Source organism: Octopus bimaculoides, chromosome 7 (genome assembly GCF_046866305.1).
Source record: "Octopus bimaculoides isolate indiv1 chromosome 7, ASM4686630v1, whole genome shotgun sequence".
NCBI classification, from domain to species: Eukaryota; Metazoa; Mollusca; class Cephalopoda; order Octopoda; family Octopodidae; genus Octopus; species Octopus bimaculoides.
In genome coordinates this window covers 2494705-2512023 of record NC_142934.1, presented here as the reverse complement: position 1 = coordinate 2512023, position 17319 = coordinate 2494705, and the positions used below count along the sequence as shown (strand labels likewise).

At 39.9% G+C, this 17319-nt stretch overlaps 2 protein-coding genes across 2 annotated transcripts in view; one reads left to right on the top strand and one right to left on the bottom strand.

Annotated features, from left to right (window-relative positions):
- The window catches only part of LOC106872241 (BRISC and BRCA1-A complex member 1), a 32464-nt gene extending 31011 nt beyond the window's left edge, over positions 1–1453 (bottom strand). The window contains exon 1 of the mRNA XM_014919151.3: positions 1201–1453. The gene's annotated coding sequence lies outside the window, so the exon portion shown is untranslated. The remainder of the gene's footprint in view (positions 1–1200) is intronic.
- Positions 1435–11978, top strand: LOC106872242 (eukaryotic translation initiation factor 3 subunit H). Its single transcript, XM_014919153.3, has 6 exons — positions 1435–1588; positions 4028–4184; positions 6253–6420; positions 8080–8329; positions 10213–10348; positions 11687–11978. Exons 1-6 carry the CDS (start codon positions 1529–1531, stop codon positions 11909–11911), a joined length of 996 nt encoding a protein of 331 aa, XP_014774639.1. The 5' UTR covers positions 1435–1528; the 3' UTR covers positions 11912–11978.
- The last annotated feature ends 5341 nt before the right edge of the window (positions 11979–17319 follow it).

Below are 17319 nucleotides of genomic sequence, written 5' to 3'. Positions count from 1 at the left end.
ACAGACAAGACTACAGTGGGGATAAAAATCATAAAACGAATGAAAATGGACGCATGGGCCCCACTCCCATGCAGTACCATTTGAACCGTTATATGTATTATTTACAATTGTTCTTTTTTTTCCCTTTAATTTCATACTTTTTTTTTGTCTTTAGTAAAACTTCATCAGTGGTTCGATATCTCTCAAATCCACCACTGGTGGAAACTCTTTGAATTCCACCTCCACCCCTGGTGGGTCAATGTTATCTCCACACATCTCTTTCAATTTTCTGTAGTTCTCTTCTTCTATCAATATTGCCTTCATATCCTCTGCGTAGACGTATGAAGGCCCCTTCACTCTTACTATTGAGTGTAACTTGATTATTTTTTTCTGTTTCAACATTTTGTGGGTACGTTACATAATACCATACTCCTACTCCTCCTTCATGTGGCCCCTTTCTCCACATGTGAAACACACTGGCCGCCTACCCTCCACAGTAACTCTCAGTCTCACATTTTCCGACAGCACAATCTCCTTCACCACACTGTTCAAGTCCTCCGTCGTTGCCTGAATCGTCAATTCGATCCCACATCCCCAGCAATCTACCTTCTGGGTCCTTGCTGCCTTCAGTATCATCCCGTCCTTCGTACTACATATTATGGCTGTCATCAGCCATTCCTCTTTCAATTCGGGTGGCACCTTAACCCACACGTTTTTCACACTACGAGCACCCATTCCTTTGTGCAGTGCTTTATTGCTTCCTCCTCCGTTGTGAACTGCACCTCCACAGTAGCGTATCTTCTCCCTCTCGTAATGTATGTTGTGAATCTTTTTATATTCTTAACACATTCCTCTATGGCCTCTCTTGGTGCTATTTCTATATTTCTCGTGGCTGCCTTCATGGTTTTAAATATAACCTTTCTTTTTGTCACGTTGGCCGATCGCTCTTCAGGCGGTGTCAGCTTCAAAATGTTTCCTTCCTTTGTGAGTAATTTCTCACTCGCCTTCATCGTTCTAGGCTACACTTTTATCTCGCGGACCCCCAACTCTCGCTCGTCTAGTCTTCTGCCCGGAGGCAGGCCGCATAACTTGGGCCTGCCTCCGGCTCCTCCTCCATTTTCTCACAATGGGAAACAAAACAACAATTAACGAATTAACAACTTTGGCAACAATTCAAAAAACAATGGCAACAAGTCAATAAACAGTTCAACATAAACTCACCTATTAACTTCACAGCTCAGCATCTCGCCCCCGGCGTGCTAACGTTTCTGCCAATAATAATAATAATACTAATAAAATGATTGTATACAGTGTTTAGGAGCAGAACCCGTCATTATAGGGAAAGTATTCATCTTTTCGAAAAACATTCAAGCAGTTCTTTGGAAGCAACCTCATGTTTTCCATTCAAAATGCATAACAGAAAGACTTCACGTTACGGAAAGACTATAAGTCAGACGACATTTTCATAACACGTGGGAAGGCAGACGACACATTTTCCAACTTCCGCTCCCACAATCCATCGCTTCTTCCGCCTTTCTCCACCGCAAAAATGGCGACCAGAAAGTCTGCGAAAGAAAGCGTGATCGATTATGTCCAGATCGACGGACTCGTAAGTAGTTAACTGTCTTATAATATTATGTCCAGATTGATTAATTTGTAAGTAATTAACTGTATTGTATTAGAACTTGATTGATTAATAATTAGCGCTGCTCTGCATCACTAATTTCATTATTTAAGTCCCACGTTTGTGACAAATAAACGGGAAAATGAGAAAAACTGAATTTAAAATAAAAGAAAAAAGAAACGAGTCCTAGAATCGCAATTACTTTCGATAAAATAGGAATTCTGAAAAACGAAGGAAAGCGAGTCCTCTCTCCACGAGGCCGGAGGGAAAAACTGTTTTAAATCTCCACGGATTTCTCATCATTAGACACAAAATACTTCATCATAAGTGGCAGAGGTAAAGAATACGTGCACCACCCGTTTTCGGCCAAACAAAATCCCTAATCACCGGGTTTGCGTAGTCTTTACTTTCGCCGTTATCAGAATCGAATACTTAAATACAACAGTATAAAGACAATTTTCTTTTTGATAGAGACATTGTGTACATTAACAAAAGCAACCATGAAAACATTTTTTAAAATGTCATTGTAGCCAAAAAGGGAACATTATGTTATAATCGGCCGTTATTAATGATTTGGCGTTTATTAGTATTTCCTGCCCACCAATTGTGTTCTTATGTGTAAAGAAAATCCATCACTGTTGGACTTGTCATGCAACCCCAGGTCAGTCCTTATCGAGCAGAAAAAAGACTCAGATGTGATCCAGTCGTGTTCCTTTCCGCCTCCCACTTTTTTTTAGGGACTAATGTAGCTACAATTTTCTTGAAGGTGGAGAAGCTCTGCGAAATTTCGAAAGTTCAATAAAAGATTTACACCCGTAGAGATTGAATTCAATAACACCCAACAAATAGAATAATATTAATAGAGTATATTATTAACGTGGAGACGGAATGGCCCTGTGGACAGGGCAGTGGAGTCGCGGTCGTAGGATGCAAGAGTGAAGACTACTGGTTTGGTCATATGTTGTATATGAATGAGGACAGTTGCTTAAAGAAGTGCCAATCGCTGAAAGTGGAGGGTACTCGTGGAAGCTGCAGACCCTGGCACGTCGCCATCATCTCTCTTTTGCACTCTCACCCTCTCGCTCTGTCTCGTCCTTGATCACTGTCTGTCTCTTTCTCTTTCCTACTGACTTCGGTAACCATGTATCGCCTCTACAGCAAGACACCTGTTTCTATCCTGTCACACTCTAACCTCTCTTCACCTGGCACAAGACAACCTCCTCCAATACACCCACTCAAGAATCTTTGTTTTGTGAGTTACCTGGTGACCCTGCCAGAGCTGGTGCCATTTAAAAAGCATCCAGGCCACTCTGTAAAGTGGGTGGCATTAAGAAGGGCATCCAGCTATAGAAACCATCCCAAAACACAGGACTTGGTGCAGCTCCTGTCAAACCATGGAAAATGGACATGCAATTATGGTGATGATGCACACGACACATCACATCTGTGTGAGAGACTTGTACATATGTAAATATTGTAAGCATCTTAGCAGCACCTATTTGCTGATTGTGTTACTGCTTTTCCTATCTTCACATTCTTCATGGTGCTTTTGATTAGGGAGTCGACCCAAGTCATACATCTTCCTCATTCAGCAGCTTCTCATAATTATTTCTATGCTTCTTAGCATCAGTGATGTTGAGTGTTCCTTTTCGTAGGAAATGTTACAAAAGACATTCAAATAGAAGTTTGTAAGGAGTGATGTGTGGTGATGCGTGGGACATGTTGTTTTGTCCTGATTGAGTAGACTTCTGATTTTTGTGGGCGCAGTCTTTTATTCAGACACTGTTTATTGAGAGTTGATATTATTCAATATGTTCTATTTTTAAAGACAGTAAGGTATGATTTGAGGAATAATTTAGCTGCTATTTGTAGCAGGTGAAGCTGACTGTCTATGGCTCAACTTGCATCGTCGTCATCATTTTATATCTGCTTTTCCTGTTGGCATGGATTAGGTTAGACCTTTCCCCACTTGCATTTCATCTAACACCCAAAACGCACGAGGGATGGGGCCACATAAAAAGTGGTGGTGCTATGTAGAAAATATGCAGTAGACTCTGTAAAATGGTTGGCATTAGGAAGGGCATCCAGCTGTAGAAACTTTGCCAGATCAGACTGGAACCTAGTGTAGCTCCTGGTCTTGCCAGCTCCTGTCAAAGTGTCCAACCCTTGCCAGTATGGAAAATGGACGTTAAATCATGTTGAATGATGATGATAATGAGATATATATATATATATATATATATATATATGTATATATATATATATATATATATATATATATATATATATATATATATATATATATATATATATGCAAATGAAATTTATCATGAAGGTAAATAATTTCTTGTCAGTGATTTTGATTTCTTAACGTTTTCTGATTCCTTCCATTCAAATAATGTTTATTGTTGTGTTTACTTTTAGGTTGTGCTTAAGCTAGTTAAGCATTGTGTCGATGAAGGTTCTGGTGGAGCTGATTTTGTGCAGGGTGTCTTGCTGGGGTTGGTTGTTGATAACCGACTGGAAATAACCAACTGTTTTCCCTATCCACGACATCAAGAAGAAGAAGAACTTGATGAGTGTAAGTAGAAATCCTATTTCGTATGTGTTCTAGACAAAGCTGCCCTTCCTGGGCCTCTTAAAACTAATGATCTTGCAAACCTATGTTGGTTACTGTAGATATTACATGTGTAACTCTACAAGTGTTGTATACTTTGTGTTAAAGCTATACATTTGTTCTGCAGCATGTTCTAGAATCAGAAACAAACACTGCTTGTGCATCTGGTACCCGTGTCAGTGGTACGTAAAGAGCACCCATGCTGGAGGCATGTAAAGAGCACCTGTTGCACCTATGGTTGGTGTTTGGGAGAGCATCCAGCTGTAGAAACCATGCCAAACCAGGCTGGAACCTAGCACAGTTCTCTGGCTTACCAGTTCCAGTCAAACCATCTAACCCATGCCAGCATGGAAAGCAGATGTTAAATGATGACCACATACACACATTATATGTATAAGCACAAATGTGGCTGCATAGTAAGAAGTTTGCTTCCCAACCACGTGGTTCGAGATTCAGTCCCACTTCATGGCACTTTGGGCAAGTGTCTTCTATCAAAGCCTTATTAGTGGATTTGGTAGATGGAAATAGAAAGAAGCCTGTCATATATATGTGTATGTGTGTGTCTTTGTGATTGTGCTTGTCATCCATCAATTAACAACCAGTGTTGGTTTGTCATAAACTAGTGGCTCAGCAAAAAGAAACTGATAAAATAAGCATTAGGTGAAAAAAAAATTGTAGTAGGGTTGATTTGTTTGACTAAACCCTTTGAAGGCAGTGCCACAGCATGGCCACAATCTAATGACGGAAGCAGAAAATAAAAGATGTATGGATCCGCTTGGCCTCGTGGTTAGGGTGTTCAGTTCCTAGATTGGGCAGCACATTGTGTCCTTGAGCAAGGCACGTCAGTTTACAATGCTCCAATCTACTCGGCTGAAAATGAGTTCTTGCAAGAACTTTCGCCTGTTTCCAGATTAGACACGTTCTCTTGAAAGACTGGAAAGGAAGGACTTTTTGTCTGAGATACAAACACCCTCCCCACACACACACAACAGGTTTCTTCCAGGTTCTATCTATCAAAACCACCACAAAGTTTTGGTTGACATAGGGCTCTAGTAGAAGACATTTACCCAAAGTACCATGCAGTGGGACTGAACTTGAAATTGTGTGGTTGGGAAGCAATTTACCAGCTGGTTAAATAAATCTTTCACCTTTTGCTAAAAAAGACTTTTATATGTGTGTGTGTGTAAATAGATATATATTTTTCAAAAGAAAATTATATATATATAATAGATGAAGACAACATTCTGCTCAGATGGTTAAGAAGTTAGCTTCCTCATTGCAAAGAGCTGGGTTCAGTTCCACTGCATAGTATCTTTGGAACCAACTTTTTAAGTCTAGCTTCAAGTATATCAGAGAGTGTTTCTGTAATTCAGCCACTCAATCTAGTTGTTAAATGTTGAATATATTGTTGTGAGGGTAGCTATATATATATAATGTATATATGTATGTGTGTGTGTAGTTGCATGACTTAGTGGTTAGGTTATTGTGCTCACAATTGCTAGATCGTTGGTTCATTTGTGGACCAAGTGGTGCATTGTGTTTTCAAGCAAAATACTTCATTTCATGGTTGCTCCTGTTCACTCAGCTGCAAATGGGTAATACTGCAATAGAATAGTTTTCCTGCCAGGGAAATGGTCACCTGTTTGTCAAGCAAGTGGGGTGGTATCATTCAAAGGCTGAGACAATGCAAAGTGCATTGTGATCAGAGATGTATAACTGCATCCGATAATCTGGTCAATACTGTGATATATATATATATATATATATATATATATATATATATATATGAAGCACGGTTTATTTGCGATCAGAGTTGTTCAGCAACTGAGGTGCTACTGTATATATAATGGGCACTCATGTACCCACGCATTCCACCTTCCCATTATAACAGGGTTTCTTAATCACCACCATCTTCTGCATAACCTCATTACACCCCACCTTTTTTTGCTGTTTACAGTTGGTGCATGTCTGTCTTCTATGTCTTCTCATTGTTGTTATTAGATTTTAATGACTCTAAATATATTATTTTCAGTTCGTTACCAGATTGAGATCTTCCGTAACCTGCGCCATGTCAATATTGACCATCTCCATGTTGGTTGGTACCAGAGTACATATTTTAATTCCTTCATCAATCGTACTCTTGTCGACTCCCAGTATAACTACCAACACTCCATTGAAGAGTCAGTTGTGCTTATTTATGGTGAGTCATTATTCATGTTTTTTTATTTATTGTTTTTCAATTTCTACCACTCACAGAAATTTCTAGGGTTTTCATAAGCAGCTGATGATTTCAGCTGAGCTGGACCCTTCCTTTTAGACCCTACCCCCACCCCTTCCAAAGCACTAGTAACCTTGAACTCTTTACTGTGACTACCGTTATTTTGTGTTCCTGCTGTAGAAATTGCTGTTTGCTCCAGTTCAGCAAACTGGAAACAGTTTTTGTGGCTAGTGATAAGAAGGGCCAACACAATGATGCATCCTGGTCATGATAATTAGCTGTAAAAATGACCCCAGGCTAACTGCGATCAAGGTGGACTTGTGTGATTCATAAATCTAATAAACTGGTTATGTCTTTGTTTGAGATCATATTTTTTATGACTTAATTTAGGAAGGGAATGAGATCACGACTTTTGTTTTAGGGTCTCTGTGACAGGTGGGAGAAAAGAAAGAATATAAACTTCTTGTGAGCACTTGGTCATGGTAGGCACCCTGAGGAGGTGGTAGGGTTAACAAGAACAGTCCCTCTAACAGGCTTTCCGACAGATTCCTTCGACCAAATTCTGCTGAGGAGGTTTTGTCAAGGCTATAGTAAAAGACAAGCTACCGTGCTGTGTGATTTATAATTACATGGTTCATCATCATCATCATCATCGTTTAACGTCTGCCTTTCATGCTGGAATGGGTTGGACGATTTGACAGGAACTGGTCAGAACTGCACCAGACTTTTGTGTCTGTTTTGGCAAGGATTTTACAGCTGGATGCCCTTCCAAACACCAACCACTTTACAGTGTGGACTGGGTGCTTTTAAGTGGCACCTGCACTGACAGGGTCACCAAGTCTTTGCAAGACGAAGAACTACTTTCAAGTTTGGTGGAGCCCTGGTGAACCCCTACCTGTACACTGAATTTATCACTGTATTCATGGCTGACTCCCACCTTACTGACAACACCTCTCTGCATGGCTTGTACAGCTCTAGAAAGCCACTCCTCTACTTCTACCTTCCTTAGAGACCACCATATAACACAGTGGGGGACTCTGTCGAAAGCTTTTCCCAGGTTGACGAAGGGTCAGTACAATGACTTACTTTTGGTCAAGTACTTTTCATGCAGTTGTCGCATTGGGAAGATGGCATCTGTGGTACTCTTCCCAGACACAAAACGAAACTGCATCTCATCTAGTTTAATTCTATTCCTAATCAATTGAGCTATAACTCTCTCAGTAACTTTCTTGACTTTGTCTAGCAATTTAATACTTCTGCAGTTGTTTCTATTTGTATTAGCTCTACACCATCTACTGCCCAGCTCTGTACCATATTTGCCCTTTATCACATAGCTAGCTCTCTATATCTCTACCCCCCCCCCCCTATTTCTGATGTAACTGCTTGCTAACTTTAGTTCCTCCTTCTCCTCTGCTGCCACCACCAACATCAACCTGCAGCAGCAGCCTACTTTCTGTGCTGTTATGGGTTGGACAGATTGTCACAATCTAAGTCAGTTCTTATTTCGAGTCACTGTCCTTCAAAACGTGTCAAGGACCTCATCCCAAAGTTTCTATGTTGATATCTCACCAGCTCAACCCCAAACCCTGACTGAAGCAGTTTAAACTAAAACTATTTTTTTTGTTTTGAAATTTTCCTTAGATCCCCTGAAAACCTCTCAAGGGTTTTTATCCCTGAAAGCGTACCGTCTCACTGATGCCATGATGGAGTTTTACAGGGAAGGTGAATTCACCCCTGAATCAGTGAACAGGCTGAAGCTAAACTTTGAAAACATGTTTACTGAGATTCCCCTCGTTATCAAGAATTCTCATCTTGTTAATGTGCTTTTGTATGAACTTGAACAGAAGAAAAACAATGGAGAAAACTACCAATTTCTAGATTTGGCTACAAGGTATGACACTTGTTTATATTTAACTTTTTTCTTTGCGTGTGTGTGTGTGTGCTTGTATGTTATTTAGATCCTCAAATGTAGAAGCTCTCTGAACTTTGCCCAAGCTGTTCGTATTCTAGCGACTTCCTCCACTACTGCTAACTTGGTCACCTAGGTAACAAAAGCTATCTACTGCTTCTAAGATTTCCCTGAGCATTTGAGGCAGTCTATTGTCTGCTCATATTGTACCTGCTCACTTGCCACACACAAAGACACTATTCTCAGTTAACTTTCCTGTGACATTGCTACACCTCTTATGTATCCAAAGCTTGCACTGGGTACAATGGGTGGAGTTTCCACCAACACCCTTCTCACATATTGAACAGGGTCATCTCCTGAAGAGATTTGTGATTTGTCTATTTTCCTACTTACTAGGGCTTTGGCTTTTGATAAATTAACTCTAAGGCTCTTAGATACCAAGCCTTGCTTCCACATCTGAAATTTCTTCTCTCGCTCAGTTTGTGATTCAGCTATAAGAACAAGGTCATCAGCATAAAGGAGCTCCCAGGGACAGCCGATCTCGAATTCTACTGTTAAGGCCTGGAGGACTAAGATAAACAAGAACTGAACCTTGGTGAACCCCTACCTGTACAGTGAATTCATTGCTATACTCATTGCCAACCATCACCTTACTTTCAGCATCCCTGTACATGACCTCACCAACCACTCATCTATCCCTAGCTTCTGCCTTGACCACTAAATAAGGGAGCAGGGGATCTTGTCAGAGGCTTTCTCCATGTTGATTAAAGCCAGCTACAGAGGTTTATTTTTATCATTTTGTTTAAACACCAAGAAATTTGATTAAAGTCAAATTCTAGTTATGTTTGCCCCATTTCCTTTTACCCAAGGTAGCATAAGTAAAGGTACCCATTGTCATGATGGGTATCATCACACTTGTATTATTATGAGGAATTAACTATGGTTAAGGTACAGACATGAGTGTGTGGTTAGGAAATTTGCTTTCCAACCACATGTGTGGCACTTTGGGCAAGAAGTGTCTTCTACTATATAACTCTGAGCTGAATAAAAGCTCTTTGTGTGAGTTTGGTAGACAGAAACTGAAAGAAGCCTGTTGTATGTGCCTGTGCTTACATATGCATTTCTGAGAAAATCACTCAGCTTCACATGGTCATGTTACTGTCACTTTCTTTTACTCTTTGCCTGACATCAAACCTCCTATATGCATTCTTCCATTTCTATGTTAATCATCATCATCATCGTTTAACGTCCACTTTCCATGCTAGCATGGGTTGGACGATTTGACTGAGGACTGGTGAACCAGGTGGCTACACCAGGCTCCTCTTTTCTATATAATGTAAAATATGACAATAAAAACCAACCTACTGACCAACTTTTTTTTATATTAGCAATTTTTCGATGGGGATAAGCCTTGCTGCAGCATGGTAACGCAATTCTAATGATTAGTTGAAGAGCTGTTATCATATATTACTGTGAAATACTTGACAACAGTTCTGATGACTAATTCTTTGACACCAACCTAAGGCCAATCCTGCTTCTCTGATACAAACTTCTTGTTTTAAAGCGATATTAATTAAAGCTTCGTGTTAATTTATGTTCTAAACACCAGTAAATTAATAATGACAAAGCTATTTTGCTAAATTCATTTTCTAAATTAATTGTGACAAAAGGAAGTGTTTTTTAACAGAAATATGGTAACATTAGGGTTAAAGGAACAACTATTATCATGTGAAGTATTGTAAGTGAGACCTGATGGTCAATCATAATGTGTTCTGTACTACACTAGGTGTGTAGCCCTGTGTACTGTTGAAATTGTTGCTTACTGAAAATAACTGACTATATATATTGTACGTTTCTATTTGTAGCTCCATGTTAGAGAAGAATTTGCGTCAGTTGATTGAATGTGTTGATGATGTGGCAGCTGACACCAACAAATATTTGACGTTCCAGAAACACTTCCAAAGGCAGCAACAAGCCAAGCAACAGTATCTTCACAAAAGGGTAACCCTCTCCAGGACATTCCTTCTCTTCAAATTTAATTAATCCTTTTAAATAGCAATCACTGTCCTTTACTCGTTAGAAACTACGCAAATTAAAATGGTACTATTTACATTGAAAACCTCACCAAAATTTTGACATTGAAATTAGGTTGTTGTGAATTTAAGGGTGAGTGTGGCTGGCCCTTATTTTTGGAAAAATCTGAACTCTGAATGCAAAGAAGCAGAACCAAGTTGCAGTTCCCAGAGTAAGGGGTCGAGGGAGCTGTTTGCAATGGGACAGACTGTGAAGTAGGAGGGTGGCATCTGTGTTCATTTATGCATGTGAAGTTAGTGCAATTGACGCTTCCCGACTTGCTTGTTTTGTCTGTGTTGGAAATTAAGAGGAGATGGTGCATTGGCAGAACAACTGACAAAACATGTCTTGTGCTTACAATCTCATTCAGGTTAGTTTTTGCCTTTCATTCTTCTGTGGTTGATAAAATAAAGACTCAGTCAAGAACTTGGGTCAGTATCATTGATACCACCTCTCCAACCAAATTTCAGGCATTGTGCCTAAATTAGAAGAAAAAGAAAAAAAAAATGAATCACCCCCATCATCATCATTATTTAATATCCATTGTCCAGGCTGGCATGGGTTATACAGTTTGACAAGAGCTGGTAAGCTGAGGGGCTGCTCCAGACTCCAGTCTTATTTGGCATGGTTTCTACAGATGGATGCCCTTCCTAATAATTCTTATTTTGGCACAGGGTCAGCAATTTTAGGGTTGTGGTAGGGCTACTTGATTACATCAACCCTAATACTTAACTAATGCTCGTTGTATTGACCCTGGGAAGGTGAAAGGCAAAGTTGACTTCAGTGGAATTGAAACCCTGTGTGATGAGCTGGTGGAAACGGTGTGAAGCTTTTGTCCAACTCGAATAATTCTGTGAGCGTTGTTCTGCTGCTGGTGGTGGTGATTGGTATTGGGAGGATGGATTGGCAGAAGCGTTTCTGTTGGACAAAATGGTGTGTGCTGCTTGTTTGTATGCCTTATGTTCTGAGTTCAAATTTCACAGTGGTCTGCTTTGCCATTCCTCCTACTCTGGGGTCAACAAAGTAAAATACATGTCAAATATTGGAGTCAGTGTAATCAGCAAAACGTGTCCCTCTGAATTTCTGGCCATATGCTTACCTTAGAAACAATTCTTCAGGTTGGTAGAGCTTGGATGAACTGTTAATGCTGGGCAAAAGGCCTTGCAGTATTTCAAATTGACTTTTGGTCTCCTTTCCTCAAAATTGCTAGCCTTGTGTGAAAAATCAGAATTACTATTGTTATTATTAATATTGTTATAATTTCAGCAACAAGAAATGAATGCTCGTGCAGCAAAAGGTGAACCCCCATTGCCCGAAGAGGACATTAACAAGCTATTTAAACCAATTCAACCACCGGTACGTTTGGAAACTATGTTAATAGCTGGACAGATCGACTATTACTGTACACAAATAATGGACTTCACTTCACATAGTTTTGGGAAATTATTCATGGCTGACAGTTTGCAAAGGGTCAACAATAATCTCAACTAATGTCGTAGTGCTTCTTAGTTGACCCTCTTGAATGTTTCAAATAAAAAGAGCTCAGCAATGTAATAAAGGTTCGATTCTTTTTCTTTATTCCATGAAAATCTGTCAAATGTTATTTAGGAATCCTAAGAGTTTCACTTGTTTAGGGTTTAAGATGTGGGTTTTTACATAGTTACCCTGCAATTCACTCTCAATCCATCAGGCTTATGAAGTCTAATTTACATCTGGTGTGTGTATATGTGCAGACACACAATCACCATCATCATCATCATGATGTAACGTCTGTACTCGATGCCAGTCTGGGTTGGGACAGTTTGACAGGAGTGGCAAGGCTGGAGAGCTGCACCCTTCTGTTGTCTCTTTTGACATGGTTTCTATGGCTGGATGCCCTTCCTAATATGCCAACCACTTCACAGTGTGTGCAATGGGTGCTTTTGTGCAGCACTGACTTGCTGATGTGGGTTCTTTTTACTTGGCCCCCATCCCCCACGAGCCTGCAAGGTCAGGGACACTCAGCTGACGAGGGATGCAAGCAGCACAGCCATGAATTTCATTTAGTTTGATGAGGTCTTCTCAAGCACAGCAAACTGCCACAAGTCTCACTGCCTTCTCATCCTCTCTGCGAGAGGCCCAACTGATGAAGATCCTTTCTCACCACTTCATCCCATGCCTTCCTGGGTTTACCTCTTCCACAAGTTCTCTCCACATCTCTCTGTCTATCTCTCTCTCTCTCTCTCTCTCTCTCTCTCTCTCTATATATATATATATATATATATATATATATATATATATATATGTATATATATAAAACCTATGCCAAAGAAAATGGGCATTAAATGATGATATACATTTGTATGCACATATATACATGTATATATATATAAATTGTAAATCCAAAAAATAACAACAAAACTACAAAGGATTCCGCGGTACACGTGTTTCAAGCTTTACATGTGTATAATATAATATGTGTATAATTTACAATGTAAAGCTATCCTCAGCCGCAAAATTATTCCTCTCCCAGGAAATTATACCACCTTGGCGTTGAAGTAGGAAGAAAGGTGTGATGTAAGAGGTGAAGATCCTTTCGGTATTCTGTATAGTACTATATCTGGTATAATTCTCCACCCGGACATAATCTCTCCGGTCCTCCGAAAACCTTCCATATCTTGCCTCGATTCAGTGTGTAGTATATATATATATGTATATATATATATGTATGTGTATATATATATATATGCATGTGTATGTGTCTATGTATGTATGTATATATATATGTAAACACGTCTATATATATGTGTCTGTGTGTGTCATCATCATCATTGTTGTTTAACATCTACTTTCCATGCTGGCATGGGTTGGATGGTTTGACTGGCAAGGTTTCTACATCTGGATGCCCTTCCTAATGCCAACCACTCTGAGAGTGTAGTGGGTGCTTTTACATGCCACCGGCACGAGGGCCAGTCAGGTGGTACTGGCATTGACCATGCTCGAGTGGTGCTTTTTACATGCCACTGGCACGGGAACCAGTCAAGCAGCATTGATAATGGTCACTTGTCATCACCTCTGTGAGGCCCAGCGTTCAAAGATCGTGCTTCACCACCTCAGCCCAGGTCTTGCTGGGTCTACCTCTTCCACAGGCTCCCTCTACTGCTAGGGTGTGACACTTTTTCACACACCTGTCCTCATCCATATGCAACACATGACCATACCAGAATATGCCAACTCTGAGGGTGTGGAAGGTGTGGGCCTGTGAGACGTACATACATCATCATTGTTTGTATGTAGATATATGTATGTATATATATATATATATATATATATATATATATATATATATATATATACACACACACCCCCAGAACCACGCTAATAGCTTAGGAGGGAAATTTAGAATTTCTCGTTTTATTGTGAATCGATTTTGATAAAACTTTTCCCAGCTGGTTTTGCACCCCATGGCAACACCGTTCTTATGTTTTCATTATTCTGTGTAGCGTCCTTTCTTTTTTATTTCAGATTCTTCAGTTTTTGGGTGAACCACGTGAATAGCTTTCGAATGAAATTAGCCCATCTAGACATTTTTTTAAAGAAAATGAAGAGTAATGATAAATATATAGCAGACATTAAGTGTATATTTAACAGAGAACCATAATATCATAACATTTATTGACATAATGAATTATTTAGCCACATGAGCGCCATTTCAATGGATAATTTCAAAAACCCTATCAGTCATGGAATCTGTCAATTTCTTAATAGTGGCAGGTTGGTCTGCCTCTGCTGCAGCTTTGATGGCCGCCCATAAGACATCTTTCAACATAAGTTGGCGTCCATCGGCAGAAACATCTTGTTTAATGATGGACCAAAGATTTTTGATAGGGTTGAGATCTGGAGACACTGGCAGCAACATCATCAACCTCTCATCTTGTGTGCCATAAGACCCTTGTAATGTTTGGGTGGTCCTAGCAGAGTGGCAGAGAGTGCAGTCATGCATGAATATGAGATTGCCATCAGTATGTCATCTAGGCAGGGAGATTGCAGAAGGTGGCTGCAGTCACTCTAACCACTTCAGGCACCTTGACTAAGCCAACAAGTCTGTCCCCAATGATACCAGCCCACAACATGACTCTTCCACCCTTGTTGTAAGCATTGGTGACTCTCATCTCCAAAATAGACCCAACTGTCAGGTCCATCAAGGGTCACCCTGGTTTCATCAGTGAACAGAAGACAACAACTGTCATGTAGGGCCCATTGAAGCCTCCTGTGACAAGGCAGTTTCAGGGGTCCTCGCATTGTCCCAAGGATGCAATTTCTGGAGGTGGGGAAAATGGCTTTGCTTGTTTGTCCAGGTTTCCCTCGTAACTTGCAGCCAATGTTCTTTAAATCCTTAGCTGTCAGTCTTGGAGTCACCACAACCGGATCGTTTCGTCTTTGGCGAATGGTCCTTCAGGAATTGTCTAACTTTGTCCACTTGATGACCTAACATCTCTGCAATGACATGAAGAGAGGTGCCTTTAGCACTTTCATTGATGATGACAGACTTTTCTTCATTGTTAAGGGCCTTTTCCATGTCACATTGTTCTTAGAGTGGAGAGACGCTATTAGCATGGTTCACCCAAAACTGAAGAATCTGAAATAAAGAATAAAGGACGCTACACAGAATAATGAAAACTTAACAATGGTGTTGCCATGGGGTGCAAAACAGCTGGGAAAAGTTTTATCAAACCCTGGATATTTAGAAAACTGGTTTCTAATCAACCAGTGGTATGTTGTAATACTGTTACATATTCTCTGTATTTGATTTTCCAATTTGTGTCATTAGTTAAATGCCATAAAAGTTATCGAATTAGCTTCTAATTAACATGTCATTAAGTACCTGTAAGCAACATAGTTATCTTTAGGTTTATTGATGTAAACTGAACCTCAATGTTTTAGCTTATCTACGGTTTTTGTGTGCTTTATCTTATTAACTGTAATATTACAAACAGTTGCATTTAGGGCACCAATGATGTGCTGGAGATTTCTGATGTATTTGTGTTTATGTTTACCCCTGGCATTCATCACCTGTATGACCAGGCGTGACATAAGATAAGTATCAATTTATTGAGAAAACTTGTGAAGCTTACACCTGGTTGCTTAATAGAGAAGTCTCTCTTGAAATGTTCATATTTAGATGTACACTTTTCTTTTTTATGGGAAAATTTTGTTGAATTATGATCCAAACAACAGGTTGATCGTGACATTAATGAAACAAAAATTAATTATTTATGAAATGTTTGGTCATGGCTTTGTAGGTAAGAAGTTTGCTTTGCTACCAGTTCAAACTCATTGGGTGGTACCTTAGCCTAATGCCCATTGTGAGTGATTTTGGTTGATAGAGGACACTGTAGAAACCTGTCACACATGCGCGCGTGCACACGCAAAACATTTCTTCCCACAGACTTTGAGTTGACCACAGAAATTTAGAAGGAAACTGGAATCTGTTGAGAGACCATTCATAGCAAAGTTGAACCTTCTCAGAGTTTATAATACCACTACCTGGATGTTAGGGGCCACCCCATTGTGAGTGTTGGTCTTTGCCTTCAATTTGAAAGCAAGGATTAACTTCAAAGTTGATATTAATCAGCTCCATAACCGTTTCAACATCCACCTATGTAATGTTAGTATTTCAGAGTTAAGGTGAAGTTGTGTTGCCTGGTGCACAGGCAATCGTTAGATCCTTGTTATAATTCTTGTTCTGAATTGTGTGTTGTGTTCTGGAGTAAAATGCTTCCTTTCTTGTTGCCGCTGTCCACTGAGCTGTAAATGTGTAACCCCTGTGATAGAATGATGTCCTGTTCAGGTGTGGTGGTATTGTGATCTCATTCACTGGGACGCCCTGCTGACCAACATTATGAATGTTGAAATTCGTGACACACTCAAGTAATACAACTTGAAAAGCAAAGTCTCTCATTAAAATCATTAAGAAAGAATTAATTATACTTTTGAATTATTATTTAATGCTTGTCTTTTATGTTGGTGTGGCATGGATGGCTTGACAAGATCAAATGAGCCACTGACCAACCTGAAACTCTGATGGTCTGCTTTGGTTTGCTTTCTAGAACTGGACGCCTTTCCTAATGCCAATCACTTTACACCGTGTACTGAATGTTTTTTACTTAGCACTGGCACTAAGAAGATCACCACCAAGAAACCTGCATGAAAAGATCCCTCTAATGAGATGAGGGGCAGGGTTCTAGGTGTTGAGAGGTTAATCTGTGACGGCAGGGCAAGAACAGGCGTCTTGTGGAGTAGACACACGGCTATCCTAGTTGTAAACAAAAGAAAAGAGAGAGATGAAGTGTCAGGGCATACTCTCTCACTACAAGAAAATGGATAAAGGGTGAATTGGGGATGCCTGGGTGGATTGGTTTGAAAGGAGAGTGACTAACAAAGAGACCTGGTGAATCTCAGTTGTCGGGGCCGAAGGAGAAATGAATTGAAAAGGTGGAGGAGGAGGAGGAGGAGGCAGAGAGACAGTTTGATAAGACTTTACTCTTGAAGAAGGGAGTGAGTTGTAGGACATTGGATAGAATCTCTTATAAGTCCTCTCACTCTGCTTTAAGTTCAAACTCTGCCAAAGTCAACTTCCATTTTCTTCTTGTTTTGGGTTTGATAGGATAAGGTACCAATGATGTACTGGGATTGATGTAATTGACTTACTTTCCCCTCAAAATTGCTGGCCTTGTGCCAAATGTTGAAACCATTAAAGGCTGCAGAATCATAGAAGAGGTTTGATGAAGATGCTTTGTGATATTTCTTGTGGCTGTTTCGATTCTCAGTTAAAATTCTGTTTGGATCAACTTTGTCTTTCAACATTTCAAGGTTGATAAAAAAATCAAATAGCAGTTGAGCATTGAAGTGGATGTAAT

What these genes read in the sequence shown, in the direction of transcription:
- LOC106872242 (XM_014919153.3), top strand. Translation starts at nt 1,529, where the DNA reads ATGGCGACCAGAAAGTCTGCGAAAGAAAGCGTGATCGATTATGTCCAG. An exon ending in ATGTCCAGATCGACGGACTC is followed by an intron (nt 1,589 to 4,027) that starts GTAAGTAGTTAA and finishes GTTTACTTTTAG; the next exon opens with GTTGTGCTTAAGCTAGTTAA. An exon ending in AGAAGAAGAACTTGATGAGT is followed by an intron (nt 4,185 to 6,252) that starts GTAAGTAGAAAT and finishes TATTATTTTCAG; the next exon opens with TTCGTTACCAGATTGAGATC.